This window comes from Urocitellus parryii, chromosome 2 (assembly GCF_045843805.1).
Source record: "Urocitellus parryii isolate mUroPar1 chromosome 2, mUroPar1.hap1, whole genome shotgun sequence".
NCBI lineage: Eukaryota > Metazoa > Chordata > Mammalia > Rodentia > Sciuridae > Urocitellus > Urocitellus parryii.
In genome coordinates this window covers 187,785,293-187,802,812 of record NC_135532.1, presented here as the reverse complement: position 1 = coordinate 187,802,812, position 17,520 = coordinate 187,785,293, and the positions used below count along the sequence as shown (strand labels likewise).

The window sequence follows — 17,520 nt, the reverse complement described above, 5'->3', positions numbered from 1 at the left end:
ACACAAAGGAAATAAAGTCAGTATATCAAAGCAATACCTGCATGCCCATGTTGATTGCAGAACTATTTTCAGTAGCAAAGATGTGAAATAAGTCTAGATGTCTATCAAGGAATAATTGTGACAAATATATAAATGAAATATTATTCAGCTCCCTAAAAGAAAAGATGAAATCCTGTTATTTGTGGCAACATGGATGTAACTGTAGGACATTATGCTAAGTGAAATAAGTCAGGCACAGACAAATACTATATGTTCCCATTCATTTATGGAAGCTATAAAAGCTCATCTTGTAGAATAAGGAAGTAGTATAGAGGTTACCAGAGGCTGAGAAAGTAAAGTAATATTTGAGGAGATTGAAATGTTAATTACCATGATTTGATTATTGCATGTTTTATATATTTGTTGAATCCAATACTGTAACCCATAAAAGTACAAATATTACATATGCATATAACAATGGAAATAGGTGAAATTTAAAAAAAAAATGTTTAAAAAGGAAAAGAAGAAACCTTTACTGTGGAAGAGATATTCATGTTTCAAGAAAGCTACAGAAAGCATGATATAGCTTGTGTTTTGGTCAGCTTTTTTTCTGCTGTGACTAAAAGATCTGACCAGAGCAATTTTACAGGAGAAAAGGTTTCTTTCAGAGCTCATGGTTTAAAAGGTCTTAGTTCAGTTTAGAAGGCTGGCTGCATTCCTTGGGGCTCCACCTGAGGCTTAACATCACGGTAAAAATATGTGGCAGAGGGAAGCAGCTCCCATAGTGGTCAGGAAGCAGAAAGAGAGGTTTCTACTCACTAGATACAATTACACTGAAGCCACACCCCAATGCCCCACTACCTCCATCCACACCCTACCACTTCAGTTAATCCCTACCAGGGGATTAAATCACTGACTGGGTTATGACTTCTACAACCCAATTATTTCTCCTCTGAACCTTCTTGCATTGTCTCACATGTGAGTTTCCGGGGACATCAGACATCCTAACCATACCAGCTTATAAATGTAAAGTCCACGATTGCAAGATCTTTCAATCACAGACTTTCTAGGTCAAAAGATATCAGACAAAAAAAAAGTAAAAAGTTTTCATATTCCAAGCACCATTCTGGATAGATGTGAAGAATAATGATGTCAATAAACAGAGGAGAGCAATTAGTTTGGCACAATAGGAAGGAGAAGGATAGAGGTGAGGGCAGCAGATTCAGAGGCAGCCTTGTCAGAAAGTCATCAGATCTAGTCACTTTTCAGTCAATATCTTATTGGATTTTTTTCTGCCTTTTGAATATTGGTGTGATAAGTTTTTGTTCTGGGCCAATTGATTTTCACACTGGAAAATGAAAGCCCTCTTCCATGTACCCCATGTCTCACAGCCAATCCATTTTTAAGATCTGCCATTACCCCCATTTCTATGATATGGTTTATGGTTCCACTGTCAGTTCTCAATATTGTAGAGTCTAAACCTTCCTTTGGATCATATTTTTTTTTTTTATGTGCTGAATGCTTTTAGTGTTTTTAACACTAGCCTAACAGTTTATGCGTACCATCCCAAATCTCATATGATCCTTACAACATTCTAATAAGAGGATCTGTCATTGTGTGAACTTTACTAATGATGACAGTGCCAGGTGGTCACCTCGGTTGGTCTGGTTCAGGAGCCCCACTGGTCACCTCTGCATGATATTGGTTGTCCTACTGCAAAGAGTTGCTCTGTTGTCTCTTCATTCATAATGGTGATATTTTGGTTCTCATTTCCCCCATTTTTTTTCTTACATGTGTCAAAATAATCTTTTTGGAATGCAAAGTAAATACTGTGTCTCTTGCTCCACATCACTCAGCAGCCTAAGCCCAAGTAGCTGCATCTCTGCCTGCATCATCTGTGATTTGATACTAGAGGTATATGTCACTGCCCTAAACAGCTTATTTTCATTTTCACTATCTTTTCTAAGATCACTTTTCCTTAAAACACCCCTTTCTAGATTACTCTCAATTTCCATCTCTTCCAGGGAAATAGCCTTTAGCTTTTAACTTGAGTTGTGTCCCAAACCCAGTTGTTTTGGGGAAAATATTGCTTGTTTCACCTAAAGAAAGTCTTCTCATGTCCTCTTTCATCTTCCTTTTTCTGAAAGATCTTAGTTCAGATTCTTATCATTATCAGTTCAATTTAAAAACAGTTTCAAGATAAACTCTGCTTTTCGCAGATTCCCATTCAGCAAAGGTTCTCAAAAGTTAAGGAGCACAAACATCATCTGAGAAGCTGGTTTGATTGTAGATTCTGTGGTCTCAACTTCAGAGAATCAGAGGTTCAATGAGCATGTTATGAGAAGAAGGTGTCACCTTTTCATAAGTATTCAAGCTCCTTCAACACCCCATGGTCCTTGGAGACAAACTATTCTATGATATCTGTAAAATGTTCTAAGAGTCAGATATGATCCATCTTGGCAAGTTCCTTTTTAGTCTAGAATATATTCTAAAAGTAATGACATATGGCATAAAAATATCTGCACAGTTTTCAATCTGCCCTTGGAAGAACATTTTCTTGCACTCTGTCCCCATCCACTCTTTACTTCCTCCACCTCCTCTGATCCTGCAGCTTTTCGTACCACAAACACTCTGTGCTTCAATATGTCAGTTGTTTCCTATTTTGGTTTTTAATGTTCCCTCTGCCCACCTCCAGCACCTTCTGAATCATTCTCTAATTAGTTAACATTTACCAACCTTTCAAGTTGCATTTCAACAACCACTTTTATGAAAAAAAACATGGGACCCTCACCGCTATCCTTCTCTCACCTCTCTATCCTTACTGTGGCCAAATGAATTGTTCTCTGTCAGCAAACTTTTTAACATCTCTCAAGAATGATGCTGAAACTATGAGAATTTTCACTCGTTGACTGATGCCTCTTGGAATAGAGAATCTAAAATTGAGAGATCTGATAAAATTCATATTATATTCCCAGGCCAGATATTGCTTTTGACTGATTTTGACCATTTTTTAAACTTTCCTCAAACATGAATATCTCTTTCCGCAAGCACAAGCAGTTTTTAAGTGTGAAAAGAGAAATAATGCGACAGGGACCTATGTATATTCATGACAGCACATGGGAATTTTTTTTCAAAATACTTAAACTTTTTCAATTCCAAATAATATTTTAGCTTCTTTTTCATTTCAGGAAAATCATATCTAAGCCTAGAACAATGTCATTATCATGTTGGGACTTAAACATTGCTGCAATAACCTCTGTTTTCTCTGTTCAGCATTGTTCATTATTTTCAAATCTGACAGACTTGGCACTTTAGGGTACTATAGTCTCTAGTGACATAATGTGGGAAGAAATTAGAGACACAAATAAGTCACACACAGTAAGGCAAACAGGGTCACTCTCTTCCCCCTGGCTTCTTCTTTCACCCCCCCCAGTCCACACTAATCCACCCAACAAACTGTATTATAAGTTATTAGTTTAAATACAAGTAAAAATTGTGTTTTCTCATTAAAAACATAATTTTGTGAAATAAACATTTTATTATCAGAACCTTTTCTAATTCTTATTTAGATTCCACTTCCTAGTGTTTTAAAATTCATCACCAATCTTAAAGTTGTCAACACACTTTTCTGGAGTTGTGCAAAGAACATAATAGTCTTGTTTTCTCAGCATAAGAAGAGAGATGGGTGGGAAGATATGTGAGTAATCACTTTCTGGGGGATATGTTAAAGTTAAGTGAGAACAGTTCTTAAAATATAAATTGCAAATTATTTGGCTGAAATACATTGCAATTATATTGTTCAATGAGGAGAATAAAAAAATGACTGCTTATAACAATAGTGTAAAATAAATGAGAAAGTACAGGGACTGTATTATTCAGCCATCGTATTTGGAATGTTAAGAAGGCCAGTACTTAAATATTAACAGATTATCAGTTACTAAAAAGCTGTGCATGATTTATCCTTTATCTCACAACTAAGAGATCCTATTGCCAGGATAGTGAGGCAGGGAGACATTTTTAAGAGCTCTAGGTTTCACTGATATTACAGCACAAAAAAAAAAAAAAAAAAAAAAAGGCTGAATGTTGACCAGCATGCACTCTTAGGGCTAGGGCTGTTCACCTCCTTAGGATGATATAGAAGGTTACTTTCCAGTTTGGAAAATTTAATGCACCCTATGTTCCTTGAAACCATTGTGCCAAATCTGTTTAAAAGTTCTGATACCATTTGGTGTAGAACTGGAAAGACTCTGATCTAGACTGTCTCTTAGGGTCTTTCTGAGCCACAAAGAGAGTTATGATCACATTGAACATAGTAAAGGAATACCCAAATTGTCTTTTTAATTATACAATCATCCCTATTGCTTTAAAATGAAGTTCCCTCACACACTTTTTTTTTTCTTTAAAGAGACATTTCTCTGGCACTTCAGTTTCCAGTTTCTTAGCCACTCGTTCTGCCATATGACGCTCTTGTCAGGGTTTCTGATTTCTTCAGGAAATTAAGCTAGAGAGCATGTACAGCAAACAATAAAATAGCTGCTTTCCTTTGAAAATAAATAGGAGCTGCTTTACTCCCCTCACCACGACTTTCCACCATTGCTCCATCACAACTTCTGGAGAAAACCCCATTGGCGACGCCCCCCATTCCCACCTCCACCCACCCATCTCTTCCTCAGCAGATCTGCTGTGCCTCAGAGCTGTCTGGGAACCCAGCTCTCCTGCTCTTCTTCAGCGCCCGCTTCCAACGGCGCTAGGACCCAGCGAAGTCCCTGAGCGAGGTTCGCGGAAAGGCAGCCAGACTCCTCCTTATCTCCAGTGTCAAACTTGACATCAGCCTGCGAGCGGAGCATGGTAACTTCTCCAGCAATCAGAGCGCTCCCCCTCACATCAGTGGCATGCTTCATGGAGATATGCTCCTCTCACTGCCCTCTGCACCAGCAACATGGATTGTCACCTCTCCATCCTCCTCCTTCTCAGCTGCTCTGTTCTCAGCTGCCTGGGGGATCTGACTCTCCAGCCTTCCAATGAAGGTAAGCCAGGTAGGCGAGCGAGCGCGCAGCCCGGCCCGCGGGCAGGCTCCTCGGAGCACGTTCTCACCCAAGCCTTTGCACGTCACTAAGGTGCCTCGGAATAAGGCAGTGGGCTCTGAGAGTCAGCGGAAGATGTGCTTTTATTTTCGGATGTCTTTTAAAACACTTTGGGAGATAATTTGGGATTGGCTAAACCTTCAGAATGTGTTTTTAATCTGATACCAATTCAAGCAATTACCTTGTTGGCCAATTTGAAGCAGAAAGAAAGAAAAAGAAAATCCTCCAGTTTTACAACCCAGCACGTTAATTGCCAAATAGCCAAGGCAGTATTTTATTTTCTAATTATGACCATGTGGTACTCTGAGAAGTTTAACAGAAATCTCAGTTCTTTTTTAAACATCTTGTGTTGAATGTTTAAAAGCATGACAGGTTGTCCCTACTTTAGAACTGGCATTTATGAATGGATTAAAGGGAAATCAGTTTGTAGAAGCTCTGTGTGTGTGTGTGTGTGTGTGTGTGTGTGTGTGTGTGTGTATTACAACTGCTGTATTAAAGTGATGTGTATCCCGCCAGGCAATGGTTTGTTCCATGGTACAGGTTCTAATGAGCAGCATATGCCACATTAACATAAGTAATATTTGCAGGAATTTACAATAAGCTTAGGTTGGATTCTTTTTGTTTACCGTCTTGTATACAAATAGGAGAATGCATTTAATGATTAATGGATAGCTTCTGGGTAGATGTAGTAAATAACTGAATAACAAATGAAGAAAGAATGTTCATATGCAGCAAATAGTATTTCCTTTATGTTGGATTATTTATTTTCCTTGTAATGGGCATTCATTCTTTTTCTATGGAATAAAGTGCAAACCTAAGAACAACATTTTTTTTCTTATAGGATTATGTGCTTAATAGATATGTTGCCTTTTTCCTGTATGCTTTTTGCAATCTATTCCTAATGATTTGTGAATACAATTACTAACTCTTAAGACAGACTTCCCTGAATAATTGATTACTTTACAGCAACACTTACAACGTTGATTTCCTCTTAATGATTTTGAATGTATAACAATAGCATTTAACAATTTATTTTTCAAGTATCAATGCTGAGCAACTGATGTACAGACACCACATTAGACATATATCATTTACCAAAAGTCCAAATTGCCGAGCCAATACTGTTGCATATTAGATACATTATTTAAAAAGCACAAGTGAAAACAAAATATTTGTAAACTTTTTCATTAAATATAAAAACTGCCTCTCCTGTTTGGTGACCTACTTTCACTGCTAACAGAGCAGTTTGATTTCTTTCTTAGACTGCTTTTATCAATTTGGCAGATTTTGTTAATGTTTATATGGCTTTAATACAGAAATTGAAAATTCTAAAATGTGAGGACAAAGAAAATAATGTTGCCCTTAAATGACTATTTTTTAACAAGCCAAATTAAAATGTTTATTTGAAAGTAACTGTTAATCATTCTTCATAAATGAAAGCCAAGAATAGTCACTTATATAATGAATAACATATCCAATAAGTTAAACTTGGTGTTTTTAGAGATTTTTTTATCTCTTTGAAGATACTCACATATGGATAATAACTAAAAAAATTGTATTATTTTTACACATTACTATGATACATTGTATTTTTCAAATAAAATGTATATAAACTCATTAAGTAATGAATATTAATTAATAATGTACAGAAACATAGCTGAGAATCATTTTTGTGGAAAAATGTAACCTTTCCATAAATTGCAAAAGATAAAATGACCCTTTACTCTTATTCACACCTATGTAAAATTAATGAATATTAATTTAATGAGACAGAATAATCATGTGCTAATTGATTTCAAGCCACACCTTGTGTATGTTTGGGTATATAATGCATATAATTATACAGAAAGGTACACATTAACAATATGAACATAGGAAGGTGAATAAACTCAGAAATAGACATAATTACATTTACTTTGCTTGGATAAAAGTTTATCTGTCTATTGTTAATGGGATTGTTCTTTCAAGTTTGTATACTATGGGGAATGGTTCCTTTCCCTTCTGATATGATGAAAGGAAGGAAGCTTTAAAACAAAACTTAAAATGAATGATTTAACTTAGATAATATTTGAGTGGGGTTTTAAATATTAATCCAATAGTTTGGCTCTTAGTAGTTCAGTTGAATAGTATGAAAAGCGACGATTCCAAGTTTGTGCCAAGATTTCAGTGCAAATCCTCTAACAAAGTAAATTGAATAGACAGCAGTGCTTCTGAAAATTCATTTATGGGGTAAATGATAAAATGTATCATACTAATGTAGCTTTCTGGTACATTTTTTTAGAAACCAAAATGTAAATGTAAAATATTAGTTTGCCTTTCAAATATTATGCTTAAAATTATATTTTGACACTATGGAAAATGTGCTAGAAATTTACTATGGCGTATTTACTAGAATAAATTCTGGAATATATTACAAAGTTAGGTGTGATAGAAATAAAAGACCAAACCCAAACAAAGTTGTCCTTGTGAGGTTGTTTTAAAATTTGAAATTTGATAATTAATTATCAATATTAAACTGCTCTGAGTCCATGATAAAAAAACTTAGAAAAAGTTTTTGAATTTTTCTATTCAATAATTAAATGATTTTTAATATGTTTTCAGGAAAATAATCCTAGATGATACTTTCTATCATTGATCATCTAAGTGATAATAGATATTCATAATTTCAATAATCAGTTAAAACAAAAACTGGTCCATACACTTAACCAGAACTTCATTAAAAAAAACTAATCAAAACTACTAAAATCTAATCAAGTCTGATTCACAACATAAGAAAAGTCTTGCAATGGAAAATGAATTACTGTTTATGGCAAAATTTGAGTGCTACACCATTTTGATTGAAGAAATTTCACAGATTTGCTCCCTCTTTCCAGACTAGATGGATAGTTATAATGGTAAAAATAAATAAATAAACAACTTTGGAAAAGGATTAAAACTTAACATAAAGTAAAGTTTTCAACTCTCACTAGTGCAACCTCTTTTAGAATTGGATAAAGCACTCTTTTAAAACACATTAATACTTTTGAAGCAATCTGAAGCTGGAATGCACTGTTTATTCATCAGTGTAGACTACACTAAATCATTTTTCTACCCATAAGTGTTCATAAAATTGTATTAACATTCACTCATAGAGCTCCTTGCATAGAAAATCAAAGTTTTCAAAGTGAAAATGAATTAAATTAAATCCACATACTTATACACTACTTATATTGAAAGACTTTTTCATTTATTTTTTTAAATTTTTATATTTGAGTGGCCAAGACATTGTTGCTATGAAATGCATTTCCTTGAACATAAATCTAAGTATTAAAGGAGACTCTGTGTGTAAAGCTTAAAAGTAAAACTTGCAGATTAATTATATAGGCTTTCTTCTGAGGAGAAGTTAAGCGATAAAGACAACAAATATTTGAACAATGGATTTCCCCCTTTTTTAAACTCACTATGAATTGTCATCATTTTTCATATATATAAACACTTATCCTCAAATAAGGGTATACTGTGATTCAACCATTAATGCAGAAGTAAGCTATCATATCATCTTTATAGTGCTTTTTGTGAAGAGGACTTACAATTGCTTTTAATAGCATTTCTTCATGCTAGACTAAATAATTGAATGCATTATACATTTTTGTAATTTAATAGTTCTTCTAATAGCTTGCCACTACACCCTGCCCCCACCCATACACACCAGTTATAACTGCGCTATTTGCCTGAAGGTAGAAGAAACCTTAATTTCACTATTTTATAACCCACAACAGTTAACACTTGACCTAGGTCATTAACAGGATTATCAGCAAATTTGTTTAAGCTTTTACTGACAATCTGAATTGCTAGGATAATATTTTGATTGTGCTGAGAAGAAACTTCTTGTAACCTCTCAAAATCTATCATGAAATTAATTTATTCTGAATCTATATCTTCCAAAAAATAATACTGATAATACTAAATTCAAGTGGAGAAAATGTTCACTTTGAATCCCCATTTTCCTCATTCTTAGGTTTTACACTCCACATCATTTCAGTCCTTGTCATAAATGAGCAATTAAAATTCCTTTTAAATATCAGATGTTCTGTCAATAAAAAACAGATTTATAAATACAAAACAATTTTACTATAACTATCAACATTCTCAGTTTTATTTTATTTTTGTTTTTGTTTTTACTATTGGTACTATTGTTGATAAAAATTTTCTGCCCCTTTTTAAGGTAAAGAGTCAGTTGGATATATATTTAACTCAGAAGTGACTGGAACTATAAAAGGGAAACTACATATAATAAAATCCATTGCCACGTGTTAGATCATGGTTGTATTTTATATAAAGTTGTCTTTTACATGAAATACTAGAAATTGGGAGCAACCAATGAAAAACATATTAATACTATTATATGTATATAACTTTAAAACAAAATATTATATATACTCATAACTAAAGGTATGTTTTAATGTTGTTTACTAGGCCTAGAAAGTTTCACATAAAGTTTTTTATTAATTGAATTCAATTATGATTGCTCCTTGTCATATATATGATTTAGTAGTTTTACCTGGACTCTTAATAAATTCTTTTTTAAAAAGTGGATTTAGTAAGATTCTTTATCTTTTTTCTATATTACTCATATTTGAATTTCAAATTTCTGTGCCTTCCTTAATGGTCCAATCAATTTTAGTGCTTTTTTTACAAAAAAAAATTTCTTTAAAAATATCCCTAGATGGTTAAAGCATTTCAGAAACTTTGACATTCTTCTGAAATAAAATATATGCAATTTTTAAATATAAAATAATCAGTTACATATGCAAAGGATTTTTAAAGGCGAAACATATTTCCACAGTATATTTGATTTACTAACTTCAATGCAAATGGAAACAGCAAGAAGTGTTCCTGAGAGTTACATTTTCCAAGTCATAAAATCTTCAAGAAAATATTAATAAAACTTTCCACAAATCATCAAAACTCGATAAGTTTTTACAGACATTTACTTACTAAGAAATCTCTGATGTGGGCTACCTTTGATTTGAGTCATTTTCCAATGCTTTTGTTTGGCATAAATACTAAATGTAAGGGGAAATATGTATTTTGGAAGAACACTAAGTTTTACAAGTAAATTTCTGTCAAGTTCCTCATCTATGTTTATTTTTTTAATGTACAAAGTTTTCCTGTAAAATATTTTATAAACCTGTTCTTTTCATTCCTGTTTGAAAAAAGATTTAATAGAACAAATTCAGGGGTCCCCTCTTTGGTTCTGATTTCAAAGATCTGGATTTTATCACTAGGGGGAGGGGTCAATAAAGGGCTTTTACCAAGTGTGCAAGTAGCTTTCCACAGATTTTTCAAATAAAGGTTTGACTGGTGGTGTGAAACGTTCAATACATTATTCTTCCAAGTATACTGAAAAGCAGGATTAGAAATTTACTTCTCAAAAAGTTAGAAAACCTTCACTAATTCTTCTTTAGTGACTTTATAAATAAAAACAATGTTATGATATTAATAAAATTCAAAACCTTCCAAGTCATAAATCCGTCTGTCTAGGAAGACATTCCTTCTTGTATTGGGGGTGTGGATACATGTGCTCCTCTCGATTTCACTCTGTAGGTCTTTTACCAGCTTTCTGGTATCAGGTAGTTCCTGGAACTTGGCAGGAGGTTTTCTCCAGGAAAAGTCTGAGGGTCAGCAAGTTTTAGTTTTGCTCCTACCAGCTTTCTTTGAAATAAAAAAGCGTGGTCGATTACAAAGAAAAAAAAAAAGTCTGTGAAAATGAAAAGAAATGTTGACTAGAAAGATGAAGAGGTAGAGCAGTGCAATAATTCTAAAGCCAATGTTAATGTATAAATCTTTTGCTTTAAAGACAGACATTTATCATTTAAAACATCTGGCTAATCAACTTTTATTAAATCCCTTAAAAATCTTGCACACTTAAAAAAAAAAAGCGGGGGAGGTTTGCATTTGTTTATCTCTACTTCCAAGTTTACATGCTTCTGATATTTTACCCAGAAGTAAATATTTTGTGCAGCAAAGTTTTAAGAGTTGAAGTCAAAAGGTGCTTCCCCTTTTGAATGCCTGGGCGAATGCATGTGGAGGGTAGATGGAATCAAAACCAGTTCAGCAAATAAAGCTTCAAATTTGGAGTGATGTTATTAAACTGGAAGCCTTGAGTGTGGACACCCTCCCCCTTCATTTTCAAACCATGTCCTGCTGTTCTAGTCAAAGCAAAGGGTGAAAATCCACATAATCCAAACCAACATGATGAAATGAGAATAATAGGTGAGGAAGGAGGGGGGAAACAAGTGGCAGCACTGTACAAACAAACTGTTGTGAATAATCTTCGCCATGAACTGGGTGGCCACAGTGTCTTATTCCTAGCGTCATACCGCCCACATTTGCTAACGCACTATTGATTAAATTCCAAAAGTGTGCCCTGAGAAATTTATCACCAAGAGCTTTTCGGGTAGTGACTGTAAGGAGGACACACAGAGATGATCACCGCTCCTTGCTGCCACCACACCCACCCTCAGGGTGTCTTAACCACAAACTCTCCTTCACCATTAGGCTCAGTGGTGCATGGAGAAGAGTGTCCTCGCTCTTCAAGAACTCACTATTTTCTCACTCCGCTTCAGATTAAACATCAGATTGTAAAATCCCATCCCCGGTTTCGCGGAACCCAGTCCCCGCCCTCCGGGGACAGTGAGTTCTTTGTGCGCTAGTATCTCCGGGACAGGCTGCCAAAAGCCGATTCCTGGAGCGCAGCGAGCCTTCTACGCTCGCCCGGGCTGGTCCAGGTCGGTGCGTAGCCGGGTGCCCTACCGATCTGTGTTCTCGCTAGCCGTGGAAAGTGCCCGGCACTCTCTGCCCCGGCGCCTGTAGGACCCTGCCGAGCGCCTAGGCGGAAAGTTTCGCCGACAGGAGCGTGTGGAGGAGGCTGGGGCGGGTAAAAAAGCAAACGTGCGCCCTCTGCCTGCCGCCGCGGATCTGCTGGCGCTGCGAGAGCGTGGCGTCGCGTTCGCCACCTGGATTCTTCTACCTGGGGGTCCCGCCCAGATGCGCAGGATACTCAACCAGGACAGGCAGGTCGTGACCTGAGCAATAGATTGACCCGAGATCTGTGATAGCCCCGCGGCCTCCCCTATTGCTATCAGACTTTTCAGTTCAGTCCTTCCCATCCGCGTTCAGGAGTACTCTAGGTGACAAATGGAGGAGGAGGAGATAGGTTTTGTAAGAGTTCCCTACAAGGTGGAAAAGCATGTCTTCTTCTTGCTCAACTGGGACGCACAGGAGCCCGATGAGATGGCCCCTTGTCCTGTCGGCTGTTGTCTGACCCTTCTTTGCTACTTTTTTTTTTTTTTAATCTTTTGAACACCCCTTCTCTTTCCTCCCCTATAAAACAAGGAATCTTTTTTTTTCCTTCAGTTTTCTTTAGAACCACCTACCTACCGATGCCATCCACCCATTAGGTCCTTCGTGCGTGACTGCTAAGGTGTTTTCTATAACCCACTCAATACACATTCGAAAATTGTTTTATTTTAAAGCCTCATGTTTGACTGCCAGTTTTATTAAAATATGTATTTCCCTTTTCTAATTTTGAGAGTCAAAGTGGAATGGGCTTTCAGGAAACGGAGTCATGAAGTTGCATTAGCAGTAGAATGATGTGGATATTTTTATGGTTGTGTCAGAACTTCATTGTTCACAAGATAGAATTGTTGAATTCAGTAGATTCTAAGACTAAATATGCCCTGATTCCTGTGTCTAAAATTGACAAAATAACTGAAGTGTCCACTGGTTTAAAAGATATTTCCTTTATATTATCATTATTCCTTAACGGACATTCTTCAATCATTAAAACAGACCTAAAATAGTTATGACACCTCAATTGGTTTAACTGAGATACTGAGCATAATGAAGTAGTACCTGAACCAGACTCCCTATTGTATTTTGATGTTAACTTCATATGTTTTCTTCTGTCCACAAATCCTTGGGATTTGGCTTGCTAACCATAATCCCAATGACTATACCTAATTGTCTTGTGACAGACAAGTCAAATAGAAATAACAGTAAATAACAGAAATAGTATTTTGTAGTGAGAAAATGAAGGAAAGTAAATAGGTGAGAGTGTTTCAAAACTGTAAATTGTTTACACACATTAAGTTATGATTATGTGTGTGTGGGGGGGGGAGACATACTAAGAAAACGACTGAGAGGAAATTTGATGTGGACTGAAGAGCAGGAGAAAATGTCTCTGAGGCCTTTTTCTCACACAATCTTACCTCTGTCTTCCTTTTCTAATACACAAACACCCCTTTTCTCATCCTAGAAAAATTTTGTCAGGAATTCTACAGCCAGATATTGTGAGGAATACGTCAATATAACCAGTGTTTATTTAGATGAACAAAGGTGTAATAAAGATGAAGTGTGAATTAACTACTGGACTTGTCACAAAGGTCAGTAAGAGGGGAAAATCCAAAGTGATCCAAAATGAAGGCAGTGGTTCCTTTAGAAATTCATGCCAATTTTGAGGATAATTTTTAAATTACTTAGGATGAGAAAATCAATTTTAATAATTTATCTTCTCTTTCATAAAAATACTTGTAGTCTATACAGGGGGAAGTGTTGAGAAAGGGTAGCTATAAGAACATTTTGAAAGGTAGCAAATTGAATTGGGGCAATTATATTTTTCAAGTGTATTTCAGCACATATGTTTTGCATTAATTGCTGCTATAAATTCTGTTAACCTGGCAAAGAGCAAAAATAGCATATTGATGACATCAGGCTTACAAATCAGAAAATGCTTTCAAGTATCTTTCTTTTTTCACTGTAATGCAAGGGGGAAATAAGTTGTTGTTGTTTTTTTTTTTAATGTTTTGTTCCCAAAGAATTATCCAGTCATTCAAGTTATTGACACATTTTCCTTAAGCAAAAGTGAAGGTTTATCAACAACAAACTTCTTCTTTCTTGCTCTGGAAAATGAGTATTAATAAATATTTTCCCTACCTTTTGATTTTTTAAAAATTTACATATAGATTTTTGGAACTTCCCCAAATGAAGGGAAATGTAAACTTTACTTTTAAAACCTAATTCTAAGAAAGAGTGTAATATGAATTTATAAACAGTAGTATTTTATTATTAAGTTTTAAATTTTATGGGAGAGCTAATTCTGTATAAGATAACATACTACAGAAAAACTGATTATAATATATTGATGTAAAATGAATCTTAAAAAGACTCACGTTTAACATTAAAAAGTAAATGAATAAATAAAATAAGAAAAAAAAACATTAAATATCTCCAAACTGAATTGTCTTCTAAGACAAAGTGTGAGCCCCAAAAGCACTGGAACAAAAGGGGAAACATGGGTCAATCTGAGGCTGAAAAGTCCATTTAGTCAGCACCAAAATTCTTTCAACATACATTTTCCACAATATTCATCATGAGGAAGTTAATTTATCTTTTTAAAATAATAGCTAAGAAAAATAGACAAGTAAACTCTATTGGTCCAGTAGATAGTAAAACTCCCCTTCTTCCTAATAACATAAGGTCTTTCTTAAATTTTTACTTTTTGCCTGTGATCAAGTTGATTGATTTTCAATCCGCATTAAATTTTAACATTCCTTAGATACTTCAGAATAATGGGAAGTAGGGATCATACCCTTAGTAGTTAGCATACATTTATTTCCTGATTTTCAAACCCAATTTAATAATTGATATAAGTATGTAGATTTTAGGATACATTCTTTTATTGCAAAAGACAGCAGTCTTCACCCTGAGTGGAAGTTAGACTGGAAGCTAATTTACAATGTTCTCCTTGTGGCTTCTTTAACTAATCCTCTGAATAAGCACAACATCAGTCTGAGAAAAAGTTCATTCCAAGCAAGGCATATGTGTGTGTGTGTGTGTGTGTGTGTGTGTATTGAAAAGAATTGTCCCCTTATATAACTGAGCTAGTCTCACACTGTGGTCAAAATTTTATGGATTATTATATCTCTAGAGACTGAGGTTGACATAAAATTCTATTTTTTTGAATTATTCTGAATAATTATTCTGAATCTGAATTGGTGGTAAGAAAAAAAACAACCATTTGTTTATTTATCACTGTCTAATCTTGTTCATTTTTTCCCTATTGTCCCTCTGGTTTTCTATAATAATTGTGCTTTTTTTCTTGAATATACCAAAGCTATTTAAAGTGGATTTTGAATTTTAGCAGAAAGAAAAGAACTGACATCATCAGAAAAGAAAATTAGAAATTAAAATGTGTGGTTTTCCTTTTGTGAAGTGTGGCAAATTCCATCAAATCTAGTTATTGCCAAGTATTGAAAATGTATTTAAAGGGGAAAAAATAAAAGTAGTAGTATTTTTCTTAAGATAAAGTAAGGTTTACTTTTGCTATTTGTTTTTAGCATAGATAAGTTAATACTCATTTACTGAAAAAGATGAAGTCAGAGATTTTATTATGGTGTTCTCAACATTTCTGATCTAAATTATAGAGCTCTGTTTATCCTTATTTTTTTAAAAATTCAAGTACAATTATATGCATTTCAGCCCACTGAACTGGTTAATCTATGCTTACAGTAAGAGTTTCCATCTATTTTAAGAAGCAACTGTTTTTCTTAAACATCTATATATTTTTAGGGAAATTTTTTCTTACTTTTAAAATTGAAGATTGAAATAATACTAAATGTTCAGTATTTTAAAAATCTATGTAAAATAAGACAAAAAAATCTAAGAACATATAAAGTTATTAGTATCCCTTTATATTCCCCTTTCTAAAGATGATCTTTTGGAAATGAAGAATATTTTATTCTACATTTGGCCAGGTTTGTGGTAGGTTTACTAACCTAGTGCAACTAGTGAAACTTTTGGAATTCTAATGTAATTTTAAAGCTGAAAGTTTAAAAACCATTAAAGTGAGCCAAGAAAAATATTGATATAATTAATTGCTTATTACATAATAATAGCTCATTCTTCATATTATATTTTATTATTTGTATTTATGTATTTACCAAAGAGTATACAGCTAAGGTTTATTTACATTCTGGGTTTTGTAAAGTAAGTTTATAAGTATTGGCAAGCTCTATGCCCTTCAATATGGGATTTTGGTGGGACAATGACCAATAAAAATGAATACTTATAAAAATTGTGTTATAGAGCATAGATATGAAAATAATTTTAAAAAGATGATACGGGTGCAATTCAGGTGATAAAACAGTCCCTGGAAGACAAGGAGGACTTTTTGAAGTAAAAGATAATACTAATATTGTGTTCATAAAAAGGAAATAGGAGATTAAATTATTTTCTTCATTTCATATGGTGGAGATGATTATAACTCAGACTATTCTACTGCATGAATCTAGAAAAATTTTAAAGTAATTTAAGTGAATGTATAATAAACACAAACAAAAAAGCACTTTTGAAAAAAAACCCAGAAATATTCTCAATAAGAATATTGAGGAATATTTAGGTAGATTCTTAATAAGCACATTTCTAAGGTAAATGTCAATTCTATATTAGTGCATAAACATCCACATGTGTCTCTGTGTGTGCATTTGAAAAACATGTGACTAACAAATAAGGACCATTCCAAAATAGAATGTTATGTAGTTCCTATTCGTAATATAATTACAGTAGAAGAAAAACCACACTGAAGTTCTTCTGAACTCTACCTTCTCTTTCATTGCTAAACTGAAAGTTTTCTATCCCCAGCACTAAGATTGATGCTTTCCATTAACATCCTAATACTAAAACATCTGAAAAGTGTCAAGAGTTTTGAAATAATTGATAAACATGTGACACATTGTTTGAACTTGTGTTCCCACTATAAAGATCCAAAGTTATGTCTTGAAGATTTTCCATATGTATGTATGGGTTTATATTGATATCAGTCAATTGTGTATTATCATAAGCAAAGCAAATAATATATGACACTTTAGATATCCACATATAATTATTCTCCCAAATGTGATGAACTCACAGGTACATTCTGATTTTTAGTTCTCCAGATACTTTACCAATTTATTTAGTATGCAATGAGCTTCTTTGAAATAAAATGTGTGTTGTTGTAAAAATATCCACAGTATATTTTTAAATTGCAACTTAATTTTCTTTCATGACTACACTTTTTGTTTCTTAAACTAAATTTTTTAATCCTTATATATGAAGGACCTTGAGAAATATTTTTATTTCTAAAATTAATACTTCATTAGAGTTGTTTTGTAGTCCAATCTGCATATTCTGTTTACACAGCTCTCAGTCAAACCCTGTGTGAATAGGAAGCTTCTCTTTAGTATTTGAAAGCTGATAATCAAGATATGAAAATCTGATAAAAAAATTACCAAGATCTCCTGATTTTGAGACAAAGGCAATATGCATATGCTAAGTTTCAACTACTATTTACCTTAATGTTTATTTATGTATCATAGTTGCACAATATGTTTTCATTTTATACTTTAATCCTTTAAAAAGGTCTTTCTGAATTAGA

General features: G+C 34.0%; 1 protein-coding gene across 2 annotated transcripts in view; it reads left to right on the top strand.

Moving 5' to 3' along the window:
- The first annotated feature begins 4,918 nt into the window (after nt 1-4,918).
- The window catches only part of Epha3 (EPH receptor A3), a 342,530-nt gene continuing 329,928 nt past the window's right edge, over nt 4,919-17,520 (top strand). For both annotated transcript variants that reach the window (XM_026393990.2, XM_026393989.2), the window contains exon 1: nt 4,919-5,006. In XM_026393990.2, the coding sequence (XP_026249775.2) occupies nt 4,919-5,006 (88 nt within the window). The remainder of the gene's footprint in view (nt 5,007-17,520) is intronic.